The following is an 18287-nucleotide window of genomic DNA, read 5'->3' as shown; positions in this document are numbered from 1 at the left end:
AAAAATTTTTTAGCTCAAAACAGTCAGCACCAATTACGGCCTGTGAGGTTCTTTAGCTATAAACTAACTATAATGATCAACGAACGTCAAAAACTTTTCTTAAAAATTTAAATAGTTAATTATTTGCTTTAAATACTATGGTGTGACTAGTTACGAAATTGTCTATCTGTTCTTTGAAAGATTGTTCATGAAACTTTGTAGAATGGATGGCAACTGTTGTGATATCCTATTACTTCATTACCATTACAATGTTATTGAAATAATGTTTTGCTATAACTAATTGATATACGTGTGACAAAATTCAATAAAGTGTATTGCTTGGTGTCACTAAAGTATAAACAACATGCTTTATATCGATTAAAAAATAAAAGAAAAACTGTTCAGGCCCACTGGGAACAAAGTGTTTATCTTCAGTGATGTCGAGAAATATATATGTAAAAACGGCTCGTTTGGATTGAGAAAATATTTTACGTAGAGGAGCGAACATAAAAAGTCGCCTTCACACGTTTTCGAACACTGCAAGTCTAATAAACACAACATAACCATATAAAACACTCAAATATTAAATAAAGAAACAAACATAAACAAACGCAAAATTAAAAAGCCTTACTTGTACAAAAACTTGAACCCAAAATAAACCAATACAAAGGAACACCTTTATACCTATATTAAAAATAATAAAATAAATAATATAAAATTATATATTGAAGCATCTAAGCCCGCCCTCTACATTCCGACACTCAGTCACACAACCCCTTTCAAACATGTGGTCAGCTTCCGGTCACCTCTTTCTTTCTTTGTGAACCACGATGACCGAAAAGGTCGAAACCCACTTGTTGAGAAATTTATATGCAAAAACGGCTCGTTTGGGCTGAGAAAACACTTTTACATAGAAGTGTTTTCTCAGCCCAAACGAGCCGTTTTTGCATATAAAAAAAGGTCGAAACGTTTTTCGCTCCTCTACGTAAAATATTTTCTCAACCAAAACGAGCCGTTTTAACATATATAAAGTGTTTATCTTGCGTGTCCAATCCGTCGACGCCAACCGGCCTCGGTTCAGTAGAATGGTATCATTTCAAACATGAAAAAGGAAAATATCAGATCATGACACAGAAAATGAAATATGTGGAAACTTCGGACTTTGGGCTTGTCATTTGATGTCCATGAACGATGGCAACGTTGGACGGTACGATTGTAATGTGGAAGGCACTTCAAATTTGTATTAACTGTTGCCCCATTTTTGAAAGTGTTAAGTTCGTATGGTAAATTTTATTGCAGGTAAGCATAAGTACCAGTTTTTTTATTTTTGTATATCAAACATATCACTTTATAATTTGTTTTATTTCGGACTACATTTTTTTATAATTTTATAACTTTTAAAAAACTTGTAGTAAACAAACGAGTGTCGTAACTATAAGATTTTATATTCTGATACTTTCATTCAGCAATATTTTATGTGTTTTTAATGGTCATAAATTGCAGGAGCCGTACAAGAAAATCGGAAGTATTTTGAATATATCTGTCAGAAGTCAAAACCTACAGGCAAAGATAAAAATACTTAATTTACAAAAATCATAATACTGAGTTTGAGATAATCACCCAACATGTTAATTACTCCTTTCCAACAGTTTCATCACTTAATAACTACTTATAGTTTTATGTAACAAAAATTTCTATTTGAATTATTTCTGTTAATTTTTGAAAGTCATGAAAAAAGTCATATGATGTTAATCAGCCATATAACTATTTTCAATTATCTATCTTTAAAGAATCATGCTCGCCAATACAGAAAGAATACAAAAAGGTTTATACTGACTGGTGCAGTGAATTTGAAAAATACAAAAGTGCAATGAAATTATGGCAAAACAACCAAATAGTAAGTTTTCTATTTATTTTTATTTAATTATGCATTATTTCATAAGATTTATATTTGTTGTGGTGTGTGTGTGTTTTCTTATAGTGAAACCACATCGGGCTATCTACTGAGTCCACAGAGGGGAACCAAATCCCTGACTTATATTTGTAACGAACACTATTTACTGAATCTGTAATTCTCGAGATCTGGATACCAATGTATATTCGGAAACAATGCTCTAAAATACAATTCATAAACAGCAGTTGAAGTTCTAAAGTAATTGAAAATTTAGCAAGTTTATCGGCATAAATCAAATTGGAAAAGTAAAGTTTTTAACTAAATGTCATAAAAAAACGATCGTATTTTCTTGTGCTCATGTGATGGCAGCCTGTACGGTTCGATGCGAAGACTGAACTCACCACGTGGCCTGAAGATCGTTTGTTGTAAACTCTGCAATTGAAAAGAAAAAAAAGAAGAATATATTTTCCAAAATGAAAGACGAATCAAGGTTTTGCTTGAATATTATGTACCTTTGGAAAAATATTTGTTTTAAACATACTGAGCAGAAATACTAGAATTGCAACGGCGAAAGTGTAGAAATTAATAATGTATAATTTTCAGCGTGGTAGGAGGGGAGACTTGTTATTCATTTAAAAAATTATATTAAATACTAAATTGTTTGAACTAATACATGGTTCTCTCTGCGATATCACTAACACACTCTGCACTTTTAGCAGTGGGTCCTCTATAAAAGTAATGGTCAGTCACGTTTTGACTCCGTGCTAGTCAGACGTGTTACTTCATTTCTCTTGCTATAATGACGCTGTCCTTTCCAGGTCCTGCTGTGTCGTTCCCGCCAAATGTCCCGCCGGTAATCGTCGACGGTTTACCGCCTCTTCAAGTTGCCACATTTATTGCGCAGGCTAAGCCTGGCGCTTCCATTGATCCGTCTAGAACTCGTATTCTCCGCCGAGGGGGAATCCTTCTCCAGCCGTCTACGCCTGAAGACTTGTCCTACCTCTGTTCGCCATGGAACTCCCCTATGAATATTAGTTGTGCGCCCACGAAAAGCCCTACTAGCCTATTCACAGTCTTCCTTAAAGGAATACACCAGTCCATCCAACCGAGCGAAATTAAATGCGCCGTAGAAACCCAAACCCAGTCAGTGTTATACGCCGTTCACCGAATTTATTCAAAATCCTCCCGTCAAGCTACTAAGTTCATGAAGATTGTAACACCCAGCAAACGTATCGCCGATACCATCCTACGAAACGGATGCTACTACCATATATTTCACTTCAGTGCCAAACGCCCCCGACGCCATCCAACTCAATCCAAAATTCCGAAGCAACCTGCATCTGTGCCACAGCCCAGTGAAACATCTTCTATGCCCACAGCCACCCCACCACCTGCAAACCAATCATCTGAAAAGTATACCCAAACGGAATTCCTTAATAAAACATCCCAAGGCACACAAACCATCGATGAAGTAACAAAAACTAGCGAGTCTTCTACCATGACTGACAACATCCCAACAGCAGAAGCAGTATATCAAACTAAGACAATCATGATTAGTCAAAATACCCAGTATCCTGACGATAAGCGCATCACGAGAGCAAGCAGGAAGGCTGCTTTTCTTAACTCGAACTTAAGTCCGTTCCCTAATCGTTCTCAATGGCTCAACGAACCACTCGTCCCATCCAACTCGGATAATTCTTGTTGCTCTGTGGTAAAGTCGCCGTTCATCGAAAGTATTCCCTGGCTTGACCGAATCACCGACGATTCGACCGATTAGTCTTGGATAACCAGATTTGCTATTTGGAAGAGTCGCCATTTTAGGTCAAAATACATCCAAGCTACCACCTATGCGTTTTGTGTTCTTTTATTATCATTTGCTTTGTAATCATGTGTATGTCTATTGTTCTTAATCTATGTAATTTCTTTCCCCACAGCTCTTCTTCCGGGCACGATCAGGGCCTAGATTCGGCGCCCTGGCCGTGAAAGTGGGTTTTCTCGGGGTACTCCCGTTTCCCCCCACAGCAAAAGTTCCGTTTCATAGGATCTATAGATCCCAGCCCTGAAAAGAGGTACGTTATTTTGATATCTAAATTTTAAATCAGTATCCACATTTTTGAATATTAAAAAATTCTTAAGTGTTTAATACCTTATACATATAAGTCATGAGACCTAATCATGTCGGCGCACTGTATTTGCATCTCTCGGCTCTCTCCAAATCAACATTCTTAGACATCATTCCTCGGACGCTTGTGGGTGTTCTGCTGAACCTTCCTCATCTTTCTTCGTCGTCTCTCGAGCCGGCAGGATCTCTTCTCAACTTTTCCGGATGCCCCCCAATTAAATTCAACACACTATCAACTTCTAGGTTATTCGTGACCATCGCGTTGCACGAATAACTAACACGCCACTTCTGCTCATATCTCTCGCTCCGTAATCAGGTAACTAATTTATTCTTGCCTTGTGTGGGGTGAAGAGAAACAACAGTTTCTGACCGCCCCTGGTTATTTTTCGTTCCACCAGAACGAAATAATAATTTAACCAAAATTCCTACCAAGATTTGTTGTTGTTACGTGATTCAGAATCTGTCTAAACGTTTGAGGCGGTGGGTGCTGCAGAGTGGCTGGTAGTTGTTTAATATTTGAAACCTAGTGATCTCTGTCACTGACCTGCTGGCTAACAGGCGCATAAGGTATTAATGTTGAAAAACCAAAAACTATTCTATAAACTATAGAAACTATATAACGCCATCATCAGTACTTAATTTTTAAGGATAAAAAGGACACAGGTTGACGGGTGGAGTGAAAGGAAATTCTGCGTTTTGACATTACTGGGGTTACTATTAGGATGTGGCAGAGTGAAGTAATGTAGTAATTAGTGTTTGGTTTGTTTGTTGAATTTCGCGCAAAGCTACACGAGGGCTATCTGCGCTAGCCGTCCTTAATTTAGTAGTTTAAGACTAGAGGGAAAGCAGCTAGTCATCACCACCCACCGCCAACTCTTGGACTACTCTTTTACTACCGAATAGTTGGATTGACCGTAACATTATAACGCCCCTAGGGCTGAAAAAGCGAGCATGTTAGGTACGACGGGGATTCGATCCTCAGATTGCAAGTAGAACGCCTTCACACACCTGGCCATGCCGGGCTTATAGTGTTTTAGACTTGCATTTAGAGTACCCCGCTAGTACGGCGGTATGTCTACGGATTTACAGTGCTAAAATCAGGGGTGCGATTACCGTCGGTGGGCTTAGCAGATAGCCCGATGTAGCTTTGTTATAAGAAAACACACACACACAATCACATTTAGGAAATCAAAATTTCAAGCCAAATTCCATATCTCAGATTCGGCAGTAAGTAAGCTTTGGCTATAGTGGGGGCCTGTCATAGCCTAGCGAGTTAAGGCGTGCGCTTCGTAATCTGAGGGTCGCGGGTTCGCGCCCGAGTCGCGCCAAACATGGTCGCCCTCCCAGCCGTGGGGGCGTTATAACGTTACGGTCAATCCCAATTTTCGTTGGTAAAAGAGTAGCCCAAGATTTGGCGGTGGGTGGTGATGACTAGCTGCCTTTCCTCTAGTCTTACACTGCTAAATTAGGGACGGCTATCACAGATAGCCCTCGAGTAGCTTTGTGCGAAATTCCAAAAAACAAACAAACTTGGCTATAGTGGGATTATTGTGGTTTTTAATTATTGCGAACGTGCACTATTGACTGTTTAAGGTTTAACGTTTTTTTTGCGTTATTATTCACCCATCATAAACGATAGTTATATTTCAGATGTGTTAAATTATAATTTTGGAAACTATAAACATAATACATCAATACCTTAACAGTAATGGCCAAGCGTGTTAAGTCGTACGACTAGTAATCTGAGGGTCGCGGGTTCGCATCCCCGTCGCGCCAAACATGCTCGCCCTTTCAGCCGTGTGGGGCGTTATAATGTGACGGTCAATCCCACTATTCGTTGGTAAAAAGAGTAGCCCAATAGTTGGCGGTGGGTGGTGATGAATAGCTGCCTTCTCTCTAGTCTTACACTGTTAAATTAGGGACGGGTAACACAGATAGCCCTCGAATAGCTTTGTGCGAAAATCAAAATACAAACAAACAAAACCTTAACAGTAAAGCATTTTTTTATTTTACAATAGTTAATTTGTGTATTTTAAAGTGGAATGTCAGTATATTGTTCCTTTTGATGCCCCTCCCCGAAAAAAAAGAATATGTTCTTCACGAGCTTGTACTTTGTGCTTAATTATTTTTAAAGATTTACAAAATTGTTTATGTTAATATTATTTCCTATTTGTACCCCGCTTGTACAGCGGTAAGTCTACAGATTTACAATGCTAAAATTGGGTGGTGGATTCAGCAAATAGCCCGATGTGGTTTTGCTATAAGGAAAACACACACGTACATATTTCGTATTTCTTCTTAGTAAAATGAATTGTAAAGAGTATTCTTAAATTCATATTATACAAGGTATTTCAAAACTGTATGACAGACTACAAATTTAAACCACAATATGACAATAACACTTACGGACTTACGGATGTGAAGGTACCTGTATGTTGTTTTGTCGTAGTGAGTAAAGTCACGTGTAATTTGGTTTGTTTGAATTAAGCACAAAGCTACACACTGGGCTATCTGTGCTCTGCCCACCACGGGTTAACAGTGTGAGTCTGCAAACGTACCGCTGTGCCACCTGTGAGTGTCACGTATAATACATGCACAATCACCAAACATTTTATCAATTTTATTAGACTGAATTATTTACAGTAAGTGTCTGTGACTTGTTGGCAGTAAATTAGAGCAGTAAACAAACAACACACAATCCACTTGTTTAAAATAATATATTCAAAACAAGTAAACGTATGTAAAAAAATTATTTACACTCTAGGATGTTACAGTTATAACTAAAGCTCTAAGTAATTCATTTTTCTTGTGAAAAGTCTGGTTCAATCACTTAAAAACCCAGTTGACAAGATGAACTATTTTTTCTCTACTGTTTGTAACTATACAATCTGCGATAAATTCACTTACGTTGACCCGTGTGTTACCACAGTTATATCCATAACTTTAAATAGTTGTCTCCTTTTCATCAAAGTCTACACAAGTAGGTTCAGTTACTTTAGAACATCCTTTCACAAGACAAATTATTCTCTTCTATCTCTGTTAAACTGTGAAACGCACTTTAGCTGTTGCCCGTTACAGCTAAACCAATAATCACACAGTCTAATCTCACTTTTCCTTTTTTACTTCTGTATCTGCATGTATTTTTAAAAATTAGAAAATTCTAATAATGTCTAACTTTCTAATAGCAACAATATTGCATATAACGAGAAAAACACGGAAGCTTAGAGTAAGACAACCTCAACAATATTATAAAAGCCTAATACAGAAATTCAACTGGATACTCGAAGTACAACTCCTACAAAGTTACGTAACGAAACCTGTCATAACTATCGCTATAAAAATAATTAACTTTCAATACTTTGTCGTGAAAAGTAAATAATTATTAAGTGATTAACTAAATTAAATAATAACTATAAAACTACATATATATTCAACACGTTTTATTAACGAACATGGCAATAGAAAAAATTAGGTGCATCTTGGAGCTAGCAGAAATAAAATCACATGTTCTAGTGTAAACACATTATCGTTAAATGTGCAGAAAATATTCACAAGCTAAGAATTCTGTATCAAATAGTGTTATCAACAGGTTAAAACATGTGAAAAACATCATATACAGGACAAAGCTGAATGATCTGGGGGACACGTGAATAAAACACCTATAAGACAGCTACTTGACGTTCAGTATGCTGGACAACACATGAATTTAAATCGAATATAGGCTTGATATGTTGAGAACCACAATATAGCACATGTAGAAAAATATTGATGGCAAATGTGTAGCAAAACAACTGTATACATATGTCATTCATTCATTCATCATGAACCGCAAGATCGTAAATGGCATTGTTTTGTCTTGGATTAAGTCTATTATACATCACATGGATTTTAGGATATCCTGTATGTATACATACATACACATATATATATAATTTTACATACATGTCAATCAGATGAAGCTCAACTCAACATATGAAATATATTGTATTTGATGCTAACCTTGCTATATTCAGATAATGAGTAGATCATTCGTATAATTCATTTTATTTACTGTTAGTGAATTGTATTGAATCGATCTATGTTTGCTTGTTTGTTTTCAGAAATGCCAAAGCCCTCATCTAAATGATGTTGCTTTTAATGGATATTCACCACTTTGACATTACTTTCATTGTGAAGTAATTTATGATAAAAGTATATCTTAGGGAGCACACGATAAACTGGATATATTTAAAAGGCACTAAAATGTGAAAATGCTAACTCGAACTGTGTGAAGGGTGTTTCATGTGAAGTTTGATTCAAACACAAAGCTGAGAAGAGAAGGCTTAATCTGCACCCGATAAAAAATAATAATGGCTCAAGGTGATCTGTAGTCAAGTTTAAAAAACATCCTTGGGATTTGTGTAACTATTAGCTTTTCCTCTCAAGTGTTCCCCGAGGCTATATAACAAAGCTAGTTGGTCCATCGTGTAAAAGTTCCGATTCTTTTTACATAAGCTTGCTAATTTTCGTGCTAAAAGGTACCAATGTGTTTTATATTATGTTTGTAGATACAAGTTAATGTGACATTATTGGAGTTTTTGATTTTAAGTTACTAAACTGCCATGTTAGATACTATTTATATAACGAAACAAACCATTGAACAATATTGTGAAAATTATAACTCCTGCTTAAACTCGCTTCATGTGCAAATACATATCGCTGCTGGTATAAACTTATTAACAAACTCTTTAAACAATTGTTGCGAAAGCAGGGCATCTGCAATTACATCTTTTTTGTAATTTATTCCACAGATTTTGTACGTTTGGAAATAAGCATAAAGCTACACAATGGGCTATCATTTACGTAACAAATGTTCTCATGTGAACGTCATTTGCTGGCAAAGTGTGATCATATTCAATCATACATGTAATTTTGATAGAAAAGTGTCGTCGGCATTGGGTATAGCGGACAGTGTGGGTGAAAATTTGTTATACGCTATTCTTCTAGGAAAATCCCTAAGTGTTCGAATAAAGAATGTAGTGTTTCAAAATACAATATGACAGATAATTTAGCTACATTTCAATCTTTTGTTCGTTATTCTTATTGTAACTGATCAACAAATTTTTACGGCTATTTCAGCAAACTATTTCTTACTCTTATGAATAATGATAAATATTTAAGCAACTTACAGTTGGTTGGTTGTTATTGCTAACACTAATAGGCAACAAATATTTACCTTGCTTGTAACTGCTACAGTTAATAAACAGTAGATACTGAATATCAAGGAAGTGACACATAGTTACTTTTAAAATTAAGGCTGTTAAATAAGAATGCCCTTTGGCTTTTAATACATAAAGATCGAAAACTTACCCGTAACTGAAACCTGAAAACAACACCTGAAGCTGTAGAAAAACTGTGCGATGAGTTTTAAAGGCCTTTAATGTAATAGCAATATCAGAATAACTGTGTCAAAACTCATTTAATGAAACTTCTTAAGCTACTGAAGTAACAAAACCTCAAATTGCATAATTTTCCAACTGCAATGATAACAAACAGCAGGTTTCTATGTGCGATGGATTGAATTCGAAATGCACAGTAAAATCATAGAAAATATTATGCAACTGCATACGAACAAAGTTTCTATTCTTGGAAGTGTTAAAAGTGTACAAGTTTCTTTTTTTACAACTTATGCTAATATTGAAAAAGGATTGAATTTTTTTTTATTATAATATAAGAAATGTAAATATTAATGTGATGTGAAGTGTAAGCCAAGAGTATGCATAGTTTTATTATCTTCATTGTTCTTGAAAGTGCTCATCAAATTACCGTTGGAACTGCTTGATACAAATTCTGTTCAGTCATATGACTTTTGGAGACATTCTCAAAGGAAAACAAAGTTCTTGAGTTAAGGTTCAGGTAGCAGAAAAGTCTTTAATGATGTCCAGTTGGCATATTTAATGTTTGTATTCTCAAAGAAAAAGAATTCTTACTGCCTTGCGATGTTACGTAGTAACCGTTGATAAAGGTGTTTAAATGTGGTGTAGTGCTTTTCAATAGATACAGTAATCCTTCTTGAACTAATCCTTTTTCTTGGTTCATTTCGCATATTATTGAGTGCAAGTATTTTGAATTATTGATTTGGAGATTGCCTTATTAATGCATTTATTTACCTTTTTAATTACACCTATCTGTACATTTATTTTTCATATTATGTTATTATTTCAAATACGTGTATATTATTTTAAGTATAATATATTAAATCCTTCTGGATCTCTAACTATACTAAGTTCAGTTGTCGGGTGTAAAAACATAATCTGAAGTCGAATTATTTTATGAATATTTCGCATAAGTATTAATTTACACCATTTGCTGCATTTAATAGAGATTCAATAACATGGAAATACAATCGCACGAAAGATTCTTCTGTGAAAAATTCTACAATTAATATCAAATAAGTGTAAATTTAACTTAACAAAAATACTCGAGGTAGCGTTAAAGATTAGGGGAAAAGAAACAAGTTTTAAGATTTCCAAGGTCAACTTGAATTTTTAATATTCTGATAAAGAAAACATGATAAATTTAGCCTCTTTTTAATTACGTTTAATATTGTGAGCAGCATGTTTGATCATATTGTTGGAAATATATTTAAACATTTTCGAGTTTGTTTTTTTATAAATAGATTGTAAGTTTATTGAATTTGTGAGTAAAATAAAAATTTGTTGTTTAGTGTGTTTTTTATAGCAAAGCCACATCGAGCCATCTGCTGAGCCCACCGAGGGGAATCAAACCTCTGATTTTAGCATTATAAATTTGTAGACTTACCTCTGTACTAGCGGGGGCACTTGGTGTTTAGTATTTTATCTCTCTCTCTTTCTCTCTTAAACTTGCACTAACTTACGGTATTACAGATAGAAATGGAGTACTTACTAGGTCCGCTTCTAACTGATTATACAATAAAACACTGTTTACATCAACGATCTTATAAAATACTTTTATTTTAGTTTATCTTGATTTATATGGTAAAATGTACTTTCCGAATACATTTATCTCAAGAGAATATTATCGAGATAAAAACTTTCACATCATTTACCATATTTAGTAGGTTAACATTTTAAGTTTTCATTTCTTCTCCGTACTTGTTTCTGAGGTAAAATATATTTATACTGTGAAGCGGTCATTGTCAATGCATTATTGTTGGTACTGAATGTATTCCAACTTAACTAAATCTAGTTGACGTGAAAATTTCAGATATTCTTCGTTTGAGCCCAGAGATTCGAAGACTCCCATATGTATTGATTTTTACATTTTTAAGAGTTTTAAAGCTAACTTGCCACAACCGGCTAATAATGCACATATATGCTATTCCTGCGAAGGACACCTTACCTGCAGGGATACCTTTTCTGGTAGAAATTAAAACACTATCAGTGTTACATTAATTTATCCTATAATATTTTGCTCCTCTGTTGGGTAGAAATTAGTCGGTAAACAAAACCACTAGGTTTAAAAGTGTTAACTACTAGCCAGTGTTATGAAAACGTCATTAAACTCCTATCATTCCCGAAAACCCTTCAGTTTCTGCAGTTGTAGTTATTTATACAGATAAAAACTTTATAATAGTTAATAACATGGTCAAAAACAGACATAAACTTTTCAATAACTGATAATAGGATTCTTTGATAAGCAGGACGATAAATATCAGATTTTAAATAAGCAGAAACATTCCAATAGTTGATAACAGGACTTTGGACGAGCAGAAAGGTTTCAATAACTAATGAAGGGATTCTAAAGAGACAAAAAAGTCTCAGAAGCCACATAAAACTTCTTGCAGTCATTTGCAGTATTTTTCTCAGAGGAATAAGTTCCAATACTCAATAATGAAGACTACATGGACGTAATGGCGATATTATATACATATAAAAAATCAGTTAGCCAATTTAATTAACGCATTTTTTCATACACACAAATAGCGGAATTTCCACTGACGCATACAAATTTCTAATAAACCAACCGAAAATTTTCCAGGAGCCAACTCTAGATATTCATGAATAACAAACATTTGCAATGACAGGTGCAAGATTTTATACAAATTAAGAAAGTCCATACGTGAGTCAGTGATGAGTTTACTGACTTAAATAAATAAATAACAGGTCTTAATTCTCAGCAGCGAACAAAGCGCAAATAACCTTTTGTGTAGTATTAAAAATTTGATTCTACACTGGCAAAACTTATATAGTCAGTAACAAAATAATAGCTCTACTAAAAAAAAGTATATTATTGTCAATATTAAGCCTTTAAACAAATTAAAAAGTTGTAAAAGCCATTAACGTATTATTTAAAACGTTCAGTAGTTAATTGCAGGATTTTGAAAAGTTAAAATCTTCCAGCAGTTCTTACAATATTTTTACTGATTATTCCACAATAAATGTTGTTAATAGAACTAAGAAACAAGAAAGCACCTGTCATAGAACGTCGTGTACACCACTTGTAACATTAACCCCTTGTGACCTCATTAGTTAAACTCATATGAGAAATAAAACTGTTACAAATGTATTTATAATCTCCAAGTTCCTATGAAATGTATGAATTAAATTTATTACGGCGGCCCGGCATGGCCAAGCGTGTTAAGGCGTTCGACTCGTAATCCAAAGGTGGCGGTTTCGAATCTCGGTCGCACCAAAACATGCTCGTCCTTTCAGTCGTCGGGGCGTTATAATGTAACAGTCAATCCCACTATTCGTTTGTAAAAGAGTAGCCCAAAAATTGGCGGTGGGTGGTGGTGATGACTAGCTGCCTTCCCTCTAGTTTTACACTGCTAGATTAGGGACGGCTAGCGCAGATAGCCCTCGAGTAGCTTTGCGCGAAATTCAAAACAAACTAACTAAATTTATTATCACGTACCCTTAACATGGTATACTTAACCAAATTATATGAATTTAGTAGTATTTTTCTAAGTTTACGGATTTACAACTCTGAAATCAGTGGTTTAATTCCCCTCAGTGGACTCATCAGATAGCCCGATGTGGCTTTGCAATAATAAAACATAATAATCCGTGATGAGGAGAAAACACACTTGTAAAGAAAAAAAGCAAAATCAATTAACAAAAGTAAATATATCCCACGAATTAACAAATCATGAAACCATATACTGCTGCATACCATATATTCCCGACATCAGCAGAAAAAATCAACCTTTGGCAAAAACAAGTAACAAAATACGACATTCCAGTTAATACCAAATTTATTCAAAAACCAGGCACAAAACTAAGGTCTATACTATATAAAAACTACACTGACAAACACCACACCAACATTATTTATAAAATACAATGTGATAACTGCCACGACTTCTATATTGGAGAAACAAGTAGAAAAATGGAAACCAGATTCAAAGAACATGAAAAGTCACTTTCACACGTTTTCGAACACTGCAAGTCAAATAAACACAACATAACCATAGAAAACACTCAAATACTAAATAAAGAAACAAACATAAACAAACGCAAAATTAAAGAAGCCTTACTTATACAACAATTTAAACCCAAAATAAACCAATATAAAGGAACGCCTTTATACCTATATTAATATAATAAAATAAATAAAATTATATATTCAAACATCTAATACCGCCCTCTACATTTCGACACACAGTTACACAACCCCTTTCAAACATGTGGTCAGCTTCCGGTCAGTTACCTCTTTCTTTGAGAACCTGACGATGACTGAAGAAGGTCGAAACGTTGTTCGCTCTTCTATGTAAAATATTTTCTCAACCCAAACGAGCCGTTTTTACATATATATAAGAAAACACATAACACACACACCTACAGATCCTGCTAAAAGCAAAATTTACAGTATAATTTCACGATCTTATTATCAGACGTTACGGTTGTTGGACTTAGGATTCTTCTACAGTAAGTGTCTATGATGTTTTGGCGATAAATTCAACGATAAATGAGCAGCATGTACTCCCTTATTTTCAAAATAATATATATATACTTGAAACCAATTTAATCTATGTACAAAAACTATTTTCATTATAGTGAGTGAAAGGATATCATTAACACCATGCGCTTCCTTTCGCCTTATCAAAAGTCCACTTAAGCCTCTTCAATTACTTAAGAATTTCGGTTGACAAGCCGAACTACCTTTCCTCATTTCTATCATACTTGTATTCTGTATGTTACCGCATAGCCTCCCGCTAGTATAGCGGTATGTCTCCGGATTTACAACGCTAAAATCAGGAGTTCGATTCCCCTCGGTGGGCTGAGCATATAGCCCGTAGTGGCTTTGCTATAAGAAAAACACACACAAGCACATGTTACCGCATTTATACCGCTCTTCCAATAACCATTTGGTCTTCAAAATATCCTCCGTACCTAGGAATTTTTCAAAGCTTACTCAGGCTAATTCAGTTACCTTAGAACCACGCTTTGACGGAATAAATTATTCTTTTTTTGTCTCCATTTCCACTGTTAGTCTTACTCTAGCACTTTAAATATTAGGCATATCAGCTCTACCACAATTAAATTCACGACAAATTTTTCCTTGTCAATAACTTTATTCTCTTTTGCTGTTATAATCTTTGTCTGTTTGCTGTTTCCCACTCATTTAATACAACTTATATGTGTATTATTGAATCGTCTAATTACTGTATTGTCGACATCAATGTGTTACAAACTTCCAATCATTCATCTGCTTTTAACCCTTTTCTAATACAAATCTAAACAATCATAACATATTTATTCAGAAAATAATTAATTAATATAATTTACACCAATATGGGGATGCAATATGTAAATATCTCATATTCTACTCTTTTATATCATTATACTTATAAATATGAAAGATGTCTGAAACTTTTCTCAGCTTTATGTCCTATCGTTGGCATTTAACTTTATCACTGTAGCATTAACTGAAATTTAATGAGAACCATGAAGAGGCGAAGTGTTCTATTCCCCATAAGTAGGCGGTGCCGGTGAAAATGGAATTACAGTTATGATCACAAATACGGTAGTGTGTAACAGCAGATGCAAGTTGAATACGAACTTCTGCTGAAAGTTATTAAAGCACAATAAAGTTGTAGGACTTTTCAAGCAGTTTCTTTACTATTTGTATGGTAGTCTGTGACTTTTCTATTATAAATAGTTCAAGAGTTATATTATTCAAGAGATGTTTGTAAATAAGATAGCAATGTTGTGGAAGTGTAACAACTTCACTTTATAAGCCTAACTGATCTAACAACACAAAAATACAAATGGATTGTTCTATTGGTGAGGATTTTTCTCGTTGTAGAATGTACAGATCCAAGACAATGTTGCTGCAAAAGCTCAAGTATTGTGACGTGAGATTACTTGTGTAAGCAATTTCATATGATGTTAAAAAAACTTAAGTAAGAGATGCCAACAAACTCGGATGTAGATTGAGTACTGATTTCTGTCCAGCAGGGTGAAAAGTGAATTTCGTGTCATTACGGTAGTGAAATCTGACAGTTATTTATGTTCTAGCTGATACACTTTAAACATTTTTTTTCGTAAATTTATAATTTACATAATTAAAAATTACATTCCAAGAAAGTTCGGATCATTACTAACGAGTGACAATTCTATGATGAAGAGAATATTTCATTGGACCAACAGTTAGTTGCAGTTGACATACGTAGTTAGTAAACTTGTTTTTCTGTCATTTCTTTGCATTACAAGCATTGGTTTTGTAATATTAATACTTATGAATGTAAATTCAGTGCTAATAAAATACTGAAAATATTATACCTCACTCTCCACTATTAAATGTTTCTAAAGTACCTAGCCAGTAGCTTTTGTTATAATTTAATGTTTATATAACAGTTCAATATATTTAAATACACTTCATATAAAGTGTTTTTAGGGAGCTCAGAGAAATTTTTTGTCTTGGGCTCAGAAATTTTCTTGGAGAGCCTACTGAAGAATTTCTGAAACACTTGCTAAACAAAAACGTCAGAGAGTGAATTAGTTGAAGATGCAGATGATGAGAACGAAGTTAGAAATAACTCAACTCAGAGAAAGAATGAAATAATGTTGTATTCTCCCAAGTTGTTTATGATGCAACAGAGGAAAAGAAAAACTTCTGAACAATTATCTTCCACAAATGAATGACCATAATTGTAGTACCAACTTCCAAGTTGTTACAGTAACTAATAAATTACAACACCATAAGAGAGTTGCACTCCTTATTTCAGTATATTGTCTTGCCATTTAGTGTGCTTTGTGTTGTTCCATGACATCAGTGTTTGGTTAAATTGAAAACATGAAGTGTCACTGGAGTTAGACAGGTCTAACTTTGTTACTGATATTGGTTTCAAAACTTTAAAAGTTGTCTAAAGCTAATATGAAGAAGAAATGGGGTGCAATATGTAGATAACTCATATTCTACTCTCTTACAAGATCTGTCTTTAACATTTTAATTTCTTTCAGAATTCTAGTTCAGAAATGATAAATCCTGTTACAACCAAATATGAAGTTAAGAATAACATCAAGGTTGTAAAGGTTGGTATATTCTACCCTCCTGGGTGTTTGTGAAAAATTACAGGCAACCTTACCTTGTACTTGTTAGGCTATTTTTATGACTATCAAGCGGTATGGTTTGTGATAGTGCTTGTGTTCTCTTATAGCAAAGCCACATCAAGCTGTCTGCTGAATCCACTGAGGGGAATCGAACCCTCTGATTTTAACGTTGTAAATCCGTAGACTTACCGCTGTACTAGCGAAGAACTACGCAGTATGGGAAATATCGTCATTTCATTAAATATGATGATGTGGTTAGTCAGATATAAAAGTTATGAATATAGTTAAAACACTTTTGTACTTCTAAAGATTTTCGACTCTGGAAGATTCAACATATGCTTCGAGGTTTTGCTACCATTCGTCTCCTTTGTTTATGCAGTTAACTTTACACTGCTACTGGTTGTGTGAATCATTTTCTTGTCTTAATGTTTAAATGGAGGACAGACAGTTTTGACATGCTTTGGAGTAAAAATTGTTTTTGTTATATACAGCACTTTAGTTTCTTTACTTACAACCTGCTTTACTTATTTAATTCCTTTTACTACAACCAGAATCTGTTCTCTAGAAAAATGTTTGCTAATACAGTGCTTGTATCTACTTATTTTTATAGCAGCCGCCGTTTGTTTCTTTAATTAAATGGCGACAATTCACAACACTTGGTCTTCTGTGTATTAGGTCCTTGAACCTCTATTGTTGCGGAGGTAAGGCAACTGTGAGTTTCTTTTATCAAAAGTCATAAAATACTGCAGAACCATGAGTATTTAAGCATTCATAGTAGAGTAACTTCCAGAAGTATTATGTAAAAAATAAAGTTATCTTGAACAGCAAACCTATAATGACTGGCTTGTATGCTCGTACTGTTAGAGCTGGTAGAAAAACAAACAACAGCACAAGTCTAAGACAGTGAACATATGGCAAAAATATACTGTTAAGTCAAGCCCAAGGTCTTAGTGTAATACCCCACAATCCTCATTATCTAAGTCAACGATAACTTCCATAATAAATATAATTAAGGGAGTCCCAAGTTTAAGAATCTCATTCTCTCTAATGTAAAAATACGAGTAGAAAAATTGTTTAACAGTTTAGCCATTTTCTATTTTTACATAATAAAGCTGCTTCAGTTATTTTTCCAAAGGACCAATGTAATCTTTAAGTATAAAAAAAGAGAAAATTTCAAATTAAATTTTATGTGTTCTGGCAAGAAACTTTAATTATATATGTAAAAACGACTGGTATGGGTAGAGAAAGCAGTATGTAGAGGAGTGAATAACGTTTCGACCTTCTTTGTTCATCGTCAAACCTCTATATAGTGCCTTCTCTATCCATACCAGCCGTTTTTACATATATAATTTTGTCTACAAGTAGGTTTTCTCATCATCACGGATTATAACCTTAATTTCTTTTAGTCTTAAGGATATATTTCTTGACTCTATTTTAAGACAATGTGTGTGTGTTTTTGTTATAGCAAAGCCACATAAGGCTATCTGTTCAGCCCACCGAGGGGAATCGAACTCCTGATTTTAGCATTGTAAATCCGGAGACATACCGCTGTACTGTCTTTAAAGACAGTATTTCATACTTTTGTAAGCAATGTGTTGTACATTTTACTTTTCAGAATGTTCTGTCCTTATTTAAATAAAAGGGGTTTGGTAGAAATAAAAATATTGGTTATAGTACTTTCCTCAATATTTTAAATTGCGTATCATAAAATCTATGTTGATGAAACGTTTTTGGTGTCTGTCATTGGGCTTTATTCACATTTGGAAAGTTTTTA

General features: G+C 34.4%; 1 protein-coding gene across 1 annotated transcript; it reads left to right on the top strand.

Moving 5' to 3' along the window:
- The first annotated feature begins 944 nt into the window (after nucleotides 1-944).
- LOC143249077 (uncharacterized) lies at nucleotides 945-4781 on the top strand. Its single transcript, XM_076498284.1, has 4 exons — nucleotides 945-1278; nucleotides 1770-1876; nucleotides 2692-3694; nucleotides 3808-4781. The coding sequence occupies exons 2-3, from the start codon at nucleotides 1858-1860 to the stop codon at nucleotides 3648-3650; spliced, it is 978 nt and encodes a 325-aa protein (XP_076354399.1). The 5' UTR covers nucleotides 945-1278; nucleotides 1770-1857; the 3' UTR covers nucleotides 3651-3694; nucleotides 3808-4781.
- The last annotated feature ends 13506 nt before the right edge of the window (nucleotides 4782-18287 follow it).

The sequence above is a fragment of the Tachypleus tridentatus genome, chromosome 4 (genome assembly GCF_004210375.1).
Source record: "Tachypleus tridentatus isolate NWPU-2018 chromosome 4, ASM421037v1, whole genome shotgun sequence".
Classification (NCBI taxonomy): Eukaryota; Metazoa; Arthropoda; class Merostomata; order Xiphosura; family Limulidae; genus Tachypleus; species Tachypleus tridentatus.
Note: the sequence above shows the minus strand (reverse complement) of the source record. Positions and strands in the feature narration are given on the sequence as shown.